The sequence below is a fragment of the Loxodonta africana genome, chromosome 12, assembly GCF_030014295.1.
Source record: "Loxodonta africana isolate mLoxAfr1 chromosome 12, mLoxAfr1.hap2, whole genome shotgun sequence".
In the NCBI taxonomy this organism is placed as follows: Eukaryota; Metazoa; Chordata; class Mammalia; order Proboscidea; family Elephantidae; genus Loxodonta; species Loxodonta africana.
The window spans coordinates 21,945,540-21,961,277 of record NC_087353.1 but is presented as its reverse complement, the minus strand read 5'-3'; the positions used below and the strand labels follow the sequence as shown (position 1 = coordinate 21,961,277).

The 15,738-nt window shown below is 34.3% G+C and overlaps 1 protein-coding gene across 1 annotated transcript in view; it reads left to right on the top strand.

Moving 5' to 3' along the window:
• The window catches only part of ROCK2 (Rho associated coiled-coil containing protein kinase 2), a 162,016-nt gene that overhangs the window by 132,820 nt on the left and 13,458 nt on the right, over positions 1 to 15,738 (top strand). The window contains exons 18-27 of the mRNA XM_064295034.1: positions 240 to 399; positions 3,077 to 3,237; positions 3,653 to 3,837; positions 4,809 to 4,878; positions 5,904 to 6,007; positions 6,169 to 6,355; positions 13,629 to 13,722; positions 13,822 to 13,916; positions 14,912 to 15,091; positions 15,276 to 15,444. Coding sequence (XP_064151104.1) covers positions 240 to 399; positions 3,077 to 3,237; positions 3,653 to 3,837; positions 4,809 to 4,878; positions 5,904 to 6,007; positions 6,169 to 6,355; positions 13,629 to 13,722; positions 13,822 to 13,916; positions 14,912 to 15,091; positions 15,276 to 15,444 — 1,405 coding nt within the window. The remainder of the gene's footprint in view (positions 1 to 239; positions 400 to 3,076; positions 3,238 to 3,652; positions 3,838 to 4,808; positions 4,879 to 5,903; positions 6,008 to 6,168; positions 6,356 to 13,628; positions 13,723 to 13,821; positions 13,917 to 14,911; positions 15,092 to 15,275; positions 15,445 to 15,738) is intronic.

Genomic DNA, 15,738 nt, shown 5'->3' with positions numbered 1-15,738 from the left:
CTGTGTGGGTCCAAGTAAAACTCAAATTTTGACCCACATCATGTCTTAGAAGTGGTGTAACATAAAGTTATCATGACTTTTAGCATTTAGAAGTGTTCTCTTAAAATACTATAAACCAAGGATAACTTCTAGGATCTGTGTATTGAATAATCTTATTACGCCTATTTAAAATCTACTTAAAAATTTTTGAAATTGTGAGCCACTCTTCATTGATAGCTACCATTTTAAATCTTTAATAGGAAAAGAGCAACATGGAAATAGATATGACATACCAGCTGAAAGTTACACAGCAGACCTTAGAACAAGAAGAAGCTGAACACAAGGCTACAAAAGCCCGGCTAGCAGATAAAAATAAGATCTATGAATCCATCGAAGAAGCTACATCAGAAGCCATGAAAGGTATGCAGGTTGTAAACATGGTCTGCCAGCAACATTTTACCAAGAATTGATTCTCTCTTTAACTCTGGTTTTGGAAAACATTTCTTTTTCAACAACAGCAAAAAAAAAAAAAAAAAGCTACATTAGAGAAGCTTTACATACATATTATTTTTCCTTTGTAGCAAGAATCATTTCTAAGATAGTAAGGGCCAAAGATAAAATCATTCAACCAGATTTTTAGATCAGAGAAAATGTATATTTCAGTGGCATCCATAGTGACAGGCATACAGAGTGTGACAATCTAGACGTATCTACTCAAATTTTGGAGATACGATCTTTTTATAATACTTAATATTTTTTGGCATCTTTTCATCTTGTATTACAAAATTCTTACGTCTTGCAGGTTTATGAAAGATAAAGATTTAAAAATAATAGCTGGCCTAACTAGAATATCAGTTCACTGAATATTTTTTGACCTCTGGCATGATGAAGATTCTGGCCAGATTTATTCAAAGCCATGCAGTACTAATGAGTGTAGGATAAGAGAACAAAATTAACTTTTGCACGAACCAGCCTGTATGTGGGAAATGTCTGAGAATAATTTCTTTTGTTCCAAACGGATCATTTATAATTATAATGGATTTGAAATTTCAAAGGAAGTCAATGCTTTAAAGTATACTTATGAAAAATTCATAAAGCTCTTGAGAAAATTTATCTCATATTGAAGCATAGCATTTATGAATAAGTTAGTAAAAATTTGCCTTTTAATTACTGCGTGTAGTTTTTAGAAAAATCTAATTGGCAAAGAGAAAGTTAATTGACCATGTTTCCTTGTCCTCAGCCTGATAGGGTTGGATTTTGTTGTTGTAGAGGAATAATTTATGTGCAGTAAAATGCAAAACTTTTTGACATTTGTAACATGCTTGTGTAACTACCACCCAAAACAAGATATAGAATATTTTCATCACCTCAGTAAGTTCCCTTGTACTTTTTTTCATTCTCTGTGCGCATTTTAATGAGCACATTTGTTGATAGGGTTTTCCCTGAACTGATGAAAATGAGCCAATTTTAGTATAACAACTACCATTTTTTCAAACTATTTCCTACAACAATAATGTAAGATGTATAATAGTCTCTGTGTTTTACACATGAGTATATAAAACTGTTATAAATTGTATTTAAATTTAGGTCTGAAGCTTTTATTCTTTCTGCTGTATCCATTGTTGCCTTCTTGGATTAAGAATAGTTTACCAGTTACTAGCTATGTGGCTTTGTGTACTTACTTGGCCTTTCTGAGCCTCGTTTCCTGTGAAGGAGGAATGATGGCATTGTAAGGTTGTTAGGAGAGTCGTGAGGCCGTAGTGAAAACTAAGTGCAATAATGTATGTCGAGTGTTTAGAAATGCTAGCTAGAGATAAATTATTAGTGATACGCTTAATAGTATACTTGTGAAGGCCATGCATTAAAATCTGAAAATTCGTAGGTTTAATTTTTACCTAATATAACTTTGTAATAAGTGATAATTAGATACCCAGCATTAGGTATGAAGGAGCAGAGGAACTCTAATTAGATTTGAACAGAATTGGTAATCAGTGTATCCAAAGTTAATCTTTTAACTGTAAGAACTTACGTTTAATAATGAAATCACTTGATTAGAAATGAACTTTGTCTGCTGTTCACTTCAAATTTGAAAAAGGCTTGTAAAAGCCTTTCTTGATTAATAAAACAAATTAAAAGTTTATCACAAAGCATTTAGAAAATACAGATCAATATAAAGAAGAAATGGAGCCCTGGTGGCACAGGTGTTAAGAACTTGGTTGCTAACCAAAAGGTCAGCAGTTTGAATCTACCAGCTGCTCCTTGGAAATCCTGTGGGCCAGTTCTTACTCTGCCCTATAGGCTCACTATGAGTTGAAATCGGCTTGACGGCAATGGTTTTTTTTTTTTAAATAAAAAAGAAAGTAAAGATTACCTATAATCCTACTTACCAAGATAATACTCTGTAAATGTCCTCCATTTTTTATACTGCTCTGCTTTTTTTCTTTTTGTAAACATTTTTTTTGGTCATTAAACATTTTTAAATAATGAGCATTTATCAAGAGCTTGCCACGTGCATTGAAGTGCTACACATAAATTAACTCAAAATCTTCATAACATCCTCATGAGAGTAGGTACTATTATCTCCATTCTGCAGATGAAAAAAACTGAGGCCCAGAGAGGTTAGTAAACTTGCTCAAGGTCAAATAAATAGTAAGCAGTATCAGAGCCAGGATTTAAACTCAGGCAGTTTGATTCCAGCATCCTATTCTTTATACATAATTTCCAGTATCTGCATAATAATCTTTTATTTTAGAAAGAACCACGAAGGTCATAGAATCTACCTAGAAAAAGTTTTAAGGTGATAACATTGAGAGGCACACAGGGTAGCAGGAAAATAAATCTTTACTTAAAAGATACAAACATAAAAAAAAGGCAGAAGTATCTTGCTTCCATTAAAATGGATGTAATATTGCAGAGTGTGATAGATTTTTTATACCTTGGAAATGAAACTCCTAGTTTTCACATATGAAATTCTTGACACTTCATATGCAAATATTTTAAGGCAACATCATTTACTATCATTTTTATTAGCACGTGTTATATGTTTGATACGCTTTTGTTTGTAAATACATGGTTGTATTCATTTTCGTTGCAATAGAAATGGAGAAGACGCTTCTAGAGGAAAGGACTTTAAAACAGAAAGTGGAGAATCTGTTGCTGGAAGCTGAGAAAAGATGCTCTATATTCGACTGTGACCTCAAACAGTCACAGCAGAAAATAAATGAGCTCCTTAAACAGAAAGATGTGTTAAATGAGGATGTAAGTAAGAAGTCTGCTAATAAATAATAATAAAGGATGTAATGAATTAATAAACTAGGTTTATTTGTTTAGGTCCAATGATAGTTTCATAAATTTAAAAAGTTTTCTTATAAAATAGCATTTTGTAATCTGTTAGTTTTACTGAATTTGAATGATGTACTAAATGAATCATTGTTTTGATTTTAAAGTTTTCACTTCAAAAACTATGTTTATTTTAAACATATATTCATAACATTCTGAGAGAAAAAAACAACAAAACTGTGAAATATATATTTATTAACTGCCTAAGGGCAAAAAAAAAATTTTTTTTTTTAAGGGCAAAAATCTTTTACTTCACCATGTTTACTGCCAGCTTCATTGATAAGAAAAATCAAAATAATTTACTTACATACCAAGTATACAATTTATTTTTTAGGTTAGAAACTTGACATTAAAAATAGAGCAGGAAACCCAGAAGCGTTGCCTTACGCAAAATGATTTGAAGATGCAAACACAGCAAGTTAACACACTAAAAATGTCAGAAAAGCAGTTAAAACAAGAGAATAATCATCTCATGGAAATAAAAACGAGCTTGGAAAAGCAAAATGCTGAACTTCGAAAGTAAGTTAATTTGTTGAGACAAAGTTTTACTGATATGCACAGTTACCCAAATGTAAATGGTCTTAATTTTGGTTTACCTGGACTTTTTCAATGACCATTTTACTTTCTTAACTACCTGTACAAATATATATAATGGTGGGTTTTTGGTAGGTTTTTATTGTTTTTTAATTGTATCACACAGTTTGTGTTGTTCCAACTTGATTTTTTCCCTTAGCTTTGATTTGGAGTAAGTATAATTTTAATTTTTTTTAATAAGCCTGGAATTTATCATTTCAACCCAACTTCTTAAATAAGTTGTTAGCTTTGCTTCTGTTTACCTATTTTTTATTGAAGAATAACATACAGACAGGAAAAAAGTCTAAAAATTCTTAAGTGTAGAGATCAATTAATTTTTATAAAGTGAATAAATCCAGTTTTATATATAATCACCACTCTAGGTGTTCCCTCATGCCCCTTCTTAGCCTTTACTTTGCCCACCCTAAGATTATCGCTTTTCAGGTACTCTTCTAATTCTACTGATGGGTTGGCATAAATGGCTGATCACACTGCATGTATGAGAATGTATATTTCAAAATTCTTGGTTTAATATAGCACTTTTTGATTTCAGCAACCCTTTACATTCTTAAAAATTATCAAGGGCCCTAAAGAGTTTTTATTTATGAGTCCTATCTATTGATATTTGTTTTGTTAGAAATTAAAACAGAAATTTTTAAAACACAAGAACACATAAGCACACATTTCATTAGTCACTGATGACATCATTATATGTCATGTAACCTCACGAAAATCCATATACACTAGTGAGAATGACAGTGAAAAAGATCAAATGATGTGTTAGTATTATTATGAAAATAATTTGATCTCATGAATTCTCTGTGAGGGTCTCAGGGGTTCCCCAGACCACGCCTTGAGAGTTGCTGGTTTAATATGTATACAAGTTATTTAAACCTTTTTATTCAATGTCCCCACAGAGAACGTCAAGATGCAGATGGGCAAATGAAAGAGCTCCAAGATCAGCTTGAAGCTGAGCAGTATTTCTCAGTAAGTTCCAGGCACATTAATTTGAAAAATTGCTGTTTATTTTATAGAATTTTTTTTTTTTTTTTATTCTTGCTGCAGAACCAGGAGAATTACTCTTAGCCGGTCTTATATATCAGAGTTAAGGAATGAGAGGAGGGGGACGTGTTTTTAAAAAAATCCATATTCTGATGTACTGACTGGTTCACTCCTGTGAACCACTGAACTAGAGGCCAGGAGGCTTTCTAAAGGGATTTCCAAGCACCCTCTGCACAGAAGACTACCAACCCACAAAATAGTATTTTCAAACCTTTCATTTCTTCCATACTAAAAGCCACAGGTAAATAGCTGTCTAGCCCCACTCCCCAGAACATTTCTTATTGTTTAGTTATTAAAAACAAACTGGGGGAAGATGTTGAGTCATATTTACTCTCGTCCTTAACAATAGAATAGCAAACACCAGAGTTTTGGATGAGATGTCTTGTACCACACAACTCATAAAAGAGCAACTGGACAAAAGAATGTAGGTAGTTTAACAGAAATCCATTATCATTGCTAGAAAAATAGTTTTAAGCACATACCCATGCTCGATGAAGCTAATTAAAAGCACTGCTTATTGAGGAAGAATATATTTTCTTAGTGCAGTAAATAAAATTGTCATTTTAACATTTATGCTTAAAATTAGTTTTAAAATATGAAGTAGACACTGTCACCTCTTTCCCATTGATTTAAAGAAACAGAAATTTCTCATCTAAATTAGTAATATTTTTCTGTGCCTCTGTGTCATTCAGTCAGAAACCTCACTGTTATCTTTAGTTGAAAGTTACTCTTCTAAATTATTAACTGAACTTTTATTCTTTTATTAGTCAGTTGACTACTGGAAAAAAGAAAAGCTCTTTAAAAAGGAATAATTTACGCAGGAGCTCAACATTAAGGAAATATTTATATGTGTTCACAACTTGAATTTTTATCTGGACAGGTTTTGAATGTAGAAATAATATTTCTGGTGATGATAATACTGTACATTTCTGTTATATTTTGCCATTTAGACGCTCTATAAAACACAGGTTAGGGAATTTAAAGAAGAATGTGAAGAAAAGACCAAACTTTGTAAAGAATTACAACAGAAGAAACAAGAATTACAGGATGAAAGGTAAGGATGATATCTTGTTTCCTTTATTATAGCTACTGTATATACCCTGCTCCTAGAACAGTGCCTGGACACATCAAGTAAAAATTTACTGGTGAAGTGAATTAGATTAAAACTCTGGCTTCATAGTGAAAATTAAAATGATGTATATCTCTAAAATGTAGGGACTCTTTGGCTGCCCAGCTGGAGATCACCTTGACCAAAGCAGATTCTGAGCAGCTGGCTCGTTCAATTGCTGAAGAACAATATTCCGATTTGGAAAAAGAGAAAATCATGAAAGAGCTGGAGATCAAAGAGATGATGGCCAGACACAAACAAGAGCTTACAGAAAAAGATGCTACAATTGCATCTGTAAGTAAAATCCTTTGTACTTTTTTGATTATAATTAAATAACTACACTGAAACCTGTGAGAGCTAGAACTCAACGGGACTGTCTTGTTTTTCTGGGTCTCGCAGTTTTTTTGCTTTTGATAGGGTGAGCCTTACCACTTTTCTGTTGCTCTGTCTTAAGAATCTTACCTCGTGTTAGTTTTGAGTTTTCTTTCTCTGACAGGTTTCCACCATACACGGGTTCCGGCTTACACAGGTTTTACTATATATCATAAATCTTCTTTACAAATACTAGGAAAGTATGTTGTTGTTGTTAGGTGCCGTCGAGTCGGCTCCAGCTCATAGCAACCCTGTGCACAATAGAACGAAACACTGCCTGGTTCTGCGCCATCCTTACAATTGTTGTTATGCTTGAGCTCGTTGTTGCAGCCACTGTGTCAATCCACCTCGTTGAGGGTCTTGCTCTTTTTCGCTGACCCTGTACTTTGCCAAGCATGATGTCCTTCTCCAGGGACTGATCCCTTCTGACAACATGTCCAAAGTATGTAAGACGCAGTCTCGCCATCCTTGCTTCTAAGAAGCATTCTGGTTGTACTTTTTCCAAGACAGATTTATTCGTTCTTCTAGCAGTCCATGGTATATTCAATATTCTTCGCCAACACCACAATTCAAAGGCATCAATTCTTCTTCGGTCTTCCTTATTCATAGTCCAGCTTTCACATGCATATGACACGATTGAAAATACCATGGCTTGGATCAGGTACACCTTAGTCTTCAAGGTGACATCTTTGCTCTTCAACACTTTAAAGAGGTCTTTTGCAGCATATTTACCCAATCTGCAATTGAGGAAAGTATAATAGATCTAAATGAAAAATTGTATATACTGGCTACAACATTTTTAATCCAGTTAACCATAAGCTTCCCAGTGTTGTTTGGCAGAGGAAAAGCCAAAAAAGAACTACTTCCTGTGGTTATGTCTGTTGGTAAATTCAGCTTTAAAGAACTGAAGTCATAGGGAGAATTCAAAAGTAGGAAACAATTTGCCTTTTTTTTTTTTTTTTTTAACCTGTTTACAGTGCTTAGTTCAAAAGAATCCTCAAGCTATTGTGAAGACAGTTATATACAGGTTGAAGAAAGTTGTAGTAAAAATTTCAAAGAGAAGTAAAATATCAGGTAGCGAACTGAGTATTTTTAGTACCTATTAATTTTTATTTTTGCCTGAAACTTTGATTCTCAGAAGAATTTCATACGGGTTGATTCTTTCTTTAGGCCTCTAATGTTATAGTCATTCTGTTGTTTTATTGAAATAGTGTAATCATTTTTGTTATCATTCCGTTAAAGCTAGAATCCTGGTAGAATAAGAGCATCTACTAATTTACTGAGATTATTCTGAACATGTTTTGTTACCAACTATATGTTTTTCATGGTGATCTCATAGACCTGTACCATCAGAGTTCTCTCTTTGCATTATTTATGTATTGTCAATACTTAGTTACATAGCATGTGCTGTAGGTTCTTTAATTCAGAAATTTAAAAAAAAAGTGATGCGTGGCTAAGCAGTAACAGAGAAGGAAAATAGGTTTTACAGTTTAAAAGGTTAAGCTAATCTAAAAATACTTGGAGTGGGGTTATATAATACACGATTATCTAGAGCAGTATAGACCTCATAAGATGAAAGCAAGAAGTAATTTTTTTTTTTAATTATTTATTTTGTTTATTAACAAATTGAATGGTGTTCCTCTAAGATTTAATTGCCAAGTGAACTCAGGAATTATAGATAAAACAAACAAACAAATTAGTAATGATATAGAAGACTTGAACAAGCTAACAAGCTAGGTCTAATAGATATGGAGCCCTGCATCCAGAGAATCTTCATTCTTTCAAGCACACATGGAACATTTATACCAAGTGACCACATACACAGGCCACAGAGGAAGTCTCAACACTTTCCAAAGAATTAGTATCATACAGGCCATGCTTAGATGCTAAAGAGACAAACATCTGATTAAAGAAGAAATCATAATGGAAATAGTTTAAGTATTTAGAACTAAATGCAGTAACAGTAGTATAAAATCAGCTGCTGTTGAGTTGGGTCTAATTCATGGTGACCCCATGGTTTCAGAGCAGAATTGCCCTCCCTAGCATTTTCAGTGGCTAGAATCTTTTGGAAGCTAATTATCAGGCTTTTCTTCCAAGGCACTGTGAGGTGGATTCAAACTCCCAACCCTTTAGTTAGTAGTTGAGCAGTTAACCGTTTATGCCACCCAGGGCTCCAGTGTATATTAAAACTTTTGGGAGGAAGCTATGAAGCTGTACTTAAAGACTAACTTAAGGCCTACCTACTGATAGTTTGAGAAGTTAGAAAAAAAATAAAAATAAGTCCGAACAGAAGGAAATAATAAAAATAATAAAGAAATAAAACATACCCAGAAAAATAGAGATGATTGTCAGAGTTAAAAGGAGATTCTTTGACAAGATGAAACAGGAAAGAAAAAACTGGCAAACTGATCAAGGAAGAAAAAGAGATGACACAAATAACAGTAGGAATAGAAATAGAGGTATAAATATGATGAAATACTATGAAAACTTCAATATTTTAAAAATTAAAATAAATGAGAAGTTAATAAGTAAAGCATAAATTGCCAATATTAACCCAAGAAGAAATAGAACACCTGAAAAGAACAAGAATCATTGAAGACATTAATTTGGCAGTAGAAAGGTGCTTCCTAACCAGGACACCAAGTCTAGGTGGTTTTACCAAATCTTCAAGGAAAGGATGATCCTGGCTTATAAAACTATTCCACAGATCAGTAAAGGCGAAAATATAATCCAGCTAGATGCCTGAAGGAAACCCTGGTGGCATAGTGGTGGTTAAGTGCTACGGCTGCCAACCAAAAGATCACAGTTAGAGTCTGCCAGGTGCTCCTTGGAAACCCTGTGGGGCAGTTCTACTCTGTCCCGTAGGGTCGCTATGAGTCAGAATCAACTCGACAGCAACGGGGTTTTTTTTTTAGATGCCTGAAATTTGTACAGGTGCAGTGTAAAGAAGGAAGTAGTTATAGGTCATTCTTACATAAAATATAATATTTTCAGTACATCATGACATCAAGTAGAACTTATCTCAGGGTGATTGAACATGAGAAAATGTGTCATGTATAATTTATACAGGAGAAATGTTTGGTATTCTTAATAAATACAGAAATGTTTGACGAAATGCAACATTCATTCCTGTTAAAATCTTTTAGCAAGCTAGAAATAGAAGGGAACATCCTTAACGTGGTACAATGTACATACCGATACCAATAGTAAAAGCCATATTTAATGGAGAATTACAATCATAGGAACAAAACAAGAATGCCCAGTGTCACCCCTGATATCTCCGTGTTATATTACAGGTTACAGATGAACTATTACTATTTTATCTATAAGCTCTTATTGAGAGTTCAGTAATGTTGCTGAACATAAAACATGAAAATTGATACATTCCTGTGTAAAAGGAACCAACTAAAAATGTTAAACACCCTACTCACAATAGCGGTAGAAAAGATTGGAGAAAACTTTAAAATTGAAATAGAAGAACATAAAAAGAACAACAACAACAGAAACAGCAACAACCAAAAAAAACCCAACAGCAACCAAAAATTTTTTTTATGGATTGAAAGCCTATCAAAGAGATCAAAGAGATTTTGGTTCATCCTAAATTTATCTAAAAATTAATGGAATTCACTAAAAAAAAAAGGCAAGAGTAATTTTAATAGAACTAAACCAACTTATTTTAAAATTCGGATGGGAAAGTAAAAGACTCAAAACAGTTATATAAAAAAAAGCAACAGAGAAAGGATTTACTCTATTAGGTATTCAGATCTTTTAATATGCTGCAAAAATTGAAATAGTGGGCCATCCAAGACACAGCAAATGGCCTCTCCTCACCTGGAGCCTCAGAGGAAGAAGGAAGCCCAAGAATCAGAGAAGCTACTGAACTACACAACTAATAGCCCCATGAACCTCTGCGTCCTCTAAAATGGGAGCAGAACTGGATGGTGCCCGGCTACCATTACCAAATATTTTGCTCAGGGACACAATAGATGAGTTAGATAGAAAGGGAGAAAATGTGAAACAGAACTTCAAATTCTTGAAGAATCTAGACTTACTGGATTCACTGAGGCTGGAGGAACTTCTGAGACTATTGCCCTGGGATCCACTTCAAACCTTCAAATGAAATTATCCTAAGATAATTATTCTTAGAAGTCATCTTTAGACAGAAAAACAGTTTAGCTCAAAAACTAAATAATGTCATCCTTAAATATTGCGCTTAAACAAAAATTATATGAGACCAAAGTGACAACTTTTTTAAAGTAACAACCCACCAACCCAGTCCCATCAAGTCGATTCTAACTCATAGCGACCCTATAGGGCAGAGAACTGCCCTGTAGAGTTTCCGAGGAGCCCTTGGTGGATTCGAACTGCTGACCTTTTGGTTATTAGCCATAGCTCTTAACCACTAAGCCACCAGGGTTTCCAAAGTGACAATAGTAACTCTACAACATAGGTGAGAAGTTTAGGGGGCAGTGAGTCTAAATTAATGGGGGTAAAACAGTGACAATGTACCCAGTGTCACTGAACAATATGTGCAATGTGTGTAGAAATTATTAAATGGGAGCATGTTTTGATGTGTATATTTTCACTAAAAATAAAATTAAAGAAGAATTAAAGTAGTGTGTTATTCTAACAGGGACATTTGGCTCTTTCTGTTTAGTGGAAATAAATAGGGAGGCCAGAAATAGATTCATGCATGTACAGGAACTTAGTATATGATAAAGTGGCAATATACAAATCAGTGGGAAAGAACATAGGTTCAATAAATGGTTTTGAAATAATTTAATTTTTTTGTTTTATTGTGGTTAGTATATATATACACACACATACATATATGTAGCATATATAAAAAAAATTGCCAATTCCGCATTTTTTATGTGCACAATTCAGTGACATTGATTATGTTTATTAGGTTATGCAGCTCTGTTTCTAAATCATTCTACCACTCTTCACGGAAACTCAGTGCCCCCTAAGCAAAGACTCCTCCTTCCCCCCTCTCCCCGACCCTAGACAGCCACTAATAAACTTTGGTCTGTTTACATTTGCCTGTTGCATGTAAGTGGGATCATACAGTGTTTGTTCTTTTGTGACTGACTTATTTCAGCATGTTTTCGAGACTCATCTGTGTTGTAGCATGTATCAGAACTTCATTTTTCTTTAAGACTGAATAATATTTCAATGTATGTATCAGCAAGTATAATTCATGACATAATCTAAGGGTAAAAAAAATTGTTAGGTGCCATCGAGTACAACAGAACGAAACACTGCTGGGTCCTGTGCCATCCTCACAATTGCTGGCTATGCTTGATCCCATTGTTGTAGCCACTGTGTCAGCCCATCTTGTTGAGGGTCTTCCTCTTTTTCACTCACCCTCTACCATACCAACCATAATGTCCTTTTCCAGGGACTGATCCCTCCTGACAACATGTCCAAAGTATGTGAGACACAGCCTTGCCATCCTTGCTTCCAAGGAACATTCTGGTTGTACTTCTTCCAACACAGATCTGTTCATTCTTTTGGCAGTCCATGGTATATTCAATATTCTTTTCCAGCACCACAGTTCAAAGGCATCAATTCTTCTTTGATCTTCCTTATTCATTGTCCAGCTTTTGCATGCATATGAGGCAATTGAAAACACTGTGGCTTGGGTCAGGCGCACCTTAGTCCTCAGGATGACATGTTTGCCCTTTAACACCTTAAGAGATCTCTTGCAGCTGATTTGCCCAATGCAATGCGTCTTTTGACTTCTTGACTGCTGCTTTCGTGGGCATTGATTGTAGATCCAAGTAAAATGAAATCCTTGACAACCTCAGTCTTTTCTCTGTTTATCGTGATGTTGTTTATTGGTCCAGTTGTGAGGATTTTTATTTTATGTTGAGGTGTAACCCATACTGAAGGCTGTGGTCTTTGATCTTCACCAGTAAGTGCTTCAAGTCCTCTTCACTTTCAGCAAGCAAGGTTGTGTCGTCTGCATAACGCAGGTTGTTAATGAGTCTTCCTCCAATCCTGATACCCCGTTCTTCTTCATATAGTCCAGCTTCTCAGATTGTTTGCTCAGCATACAGATTGAATAGGTATGGTGAAAGGATTACAACCCTGTGAGATGCTATTTATGGAAAATTTTAAATCACATAAAACCCCACTGTATATTGATTATGGTTTCGTGTGAGTATAATAAAAGTATCAAATCGTGGTTAGAAAGGATAAACATAATTCATGGTAAAACTTCCTTCAAGAAGGAAGAATAGGAATAGGATTTGAATGGAATACAAAGGGATGTTAACTTCATCAGTAAAATTCTATTTTTCATTTTAAAACAGTGTTTTGAAAGAAATATGACAGTGTTAAAATGTGTTTATTCTGCAGGATGGAATGCAGGATTTTATTACAGTGTTTGCTTCTTGTAGGTTTTTTTTTTCCCCATTGAAAAAACTAATAACTTATGAGAGAAGGGCAGTTTTTTATCTTCTTGGGGTACATATGCAGCCTGTTATTGCTAACATAATTTTCATCAAGAGTGAAGTTTGGCAAGGTAGCACAAAGGAAAGAAGTATAGCGCTGGGTGTTGTCTTGGCTGTCTAGTGCTGCTGTAACAGAAATGCCACAAGTGGATGGCTTTAACAAAGAGGAATTTATTCTCTCACAGGTTAGGAGGCTAGATGTTCAAATTCAGGGCACCAGCTCTTGGGGAAGGCTTTCTCTCTTTGTCGGCTTTGGGGGAAGGTACTTGTCATCAGTCTTCTCCTAGTCTAGGAGCTTCTTAGCGCAGGCACTCTGAGTCCAAAGGACACACTTTGCTCCCGATTCTTCTTTCTTGGTAGTAGGAGATCCTTCTCCTCTCTGCTCCATTCTCTTATTTCTCAAAAGAGATTGACTCAAGATACAATCTAATCCTGCAAATTGAGTCCTACCTTATTAACATAACTGCTTCTAATCTGCATCATAGAGGTTAGGATTTACAACCCATAGGTAATTACATCAGATCACAAAATGGAGAACAACCACACAATACTGGGCATCATGGTGTAGCCAAGTTGACACACATTTTTGCGGACACAATTCAATCCATAACGGATGTGTTTATAGAAACAAGAGTATTAAAAACATTCTAGGATATTTTCATTTTGAATTATTGCTTTTAATCGTAACTTAAATTTTGCAAATTGGGTTGTGATTTTTTTTCCCCCTCTTTTCTTAGCTTGAAGAAACTAATAGGACTCTAACCAGTGATGTTGCCAATCTTGCGAATGAGAAAGAAGAATTAAACAACAAACTGAAAGATGCTCAAGATCGTATGTATTAACAAAGAATAAGGTTTATTTTTAATATACCTAGTATTTTGTCAGCTGCTGTATTTATCAATGTAATTTTTACATCTTGCCATGTTTCAGAGCTATCAAGGTTGAAAGATGAAGAGATAAGTGCAGCAGCTATTAAAGCACAGTTTGAGAAACAGCTGTTAACAGAGAGAACACTCAAAACTCAAGTATGTGTAATAGAATCTAAACAAGATTTTGAATGTTTATTTGTTTCTCTTTCACTAAATAATAAAAAATAATATTTTATTTCTAACATTACAATTTGCCAGCAGTAGTCATGGAATGTTTTCATATTTGTGAACAGTCACAGTTACCTGATTTTTACCAGATTGGGAGAAACTAGACTCAATTAAACATTGTTCAATTCAATGTTTATTAATGTTTTTCTTATTTTTTTATATGAAATGATATTCCCTCCTAATTTTTTATTATAAGTCAATGGTTTTTCCTCCTGCTTTTAAGAAACTAGCTAGTGACCATTTGCTAACAGCCTGGGAAAAGTTAGTCTCAAAAGGCACCTGTGGCTTTTGACCACCCTTCTGCCAATTCAGATGATTGTATGCCCAAATGCTTGTGGTTCCTAGATAGTCTTCTCTATTGTTGGAAAGGTTGTATTTTATTAACATGATGCCAATGCAGAATTCTTTTCCTCAGGGATAAAAAAGATCTGCCTAGTAAGTCTTTTTTTGGAACTAAGAAGTTAAAATGATAGGAAATTCATCAGATCAAACCTGTAAATATTTTTAATTACAGTTCTCAGAAAACTGAGGGTGAAAAACTAGTAAGAGTGTGGGCTGGAGGACAGTTGGAGAAGGTCATGAGTAATGAAGGAGATGCGTTATTTAAATAATACAGAATGTGTTTTTGTGGCCCTGTTTATAGGGAAGGAGATTATTCGTAGTTGTATAACTTGGTATTGGTGAGCTATTAAGAAACCATTGACATAATTCATTTTATTTACTTGTTTTTTTTTTGTTTTGTTATATATATATATATAACAAAACATTTGCCATTTCATCCATTTTTATATGTACAATTTTATGTGTACAATTTAGTAACCATGTTGTACAACCATGACCACTATCTGTTCCCAGTGTTTTTTTAATCACCATTATCAAAACCTAAGTATCCCTTAAGCAATACTTATTTTTGTGTTTCCAAGGCTGTGAATAAGTTGGCTGAGATCATGAATCGAAAAGAACCTGTCAAGCGTGGTAATGACACAGATGTACGGAGAAAAGAGAAGGAGAATAGAAAGCTACATATGGAACTTAAATCTGAACGTGAAAAACTGACCCAGCAGATGATCAAGTATCAGAAAGAACTGAATGAAATGCAAGCTGTAAGAATACTTTTTGGACTCTTGATTGAAGACTGCTTTTGTTAACAAGTAGAACTGTTTACTTATCTGTATATATTTCATTGATTATAGAACATTTCATAAAATATTCCTTAATTATTAATATTATTGTTGAACCAAGGAGCAAAATTGTGAGATATGTTGCATCTAATTTAATTTCTTGTAGCAAATAGCTGAAGAGAGCCAGTTTCGGATTGAACTGCAGATGACACTGGACAGTAAAGACAGTGACATTGAGCAGCTACGGTCACAGCTCCAGGCCCTGCACATTGGTCTAGATAGTTCCAGTATAGGCAGTGGACCAGGCGAAGCTGAGGCAGATGATGGATTTCCAGGTACAGATTTGTTTTTAGCCCTTATGTTTATTTTTATTAAAAGCCCTGTGCTGACTACTATTGAAGAAAAATGTTTGTCATTTCTTATTTCTTAGAGTGCGTATTGGGATAACAGTAAAAACTTATTTATTGATTGATTTTGACAAAAATTTTTATTTAAGAAAAACCTACAAAGAAAATTACACACTTAGTTTTTAAATTAGCTTGTTATATGTGGAAATAGCTCTCTTTTTACGCTTTCACTTTATTTTCTCTTCTTTGTGCATTCTTACTTCCTTTTATGTTGGGTGTTCA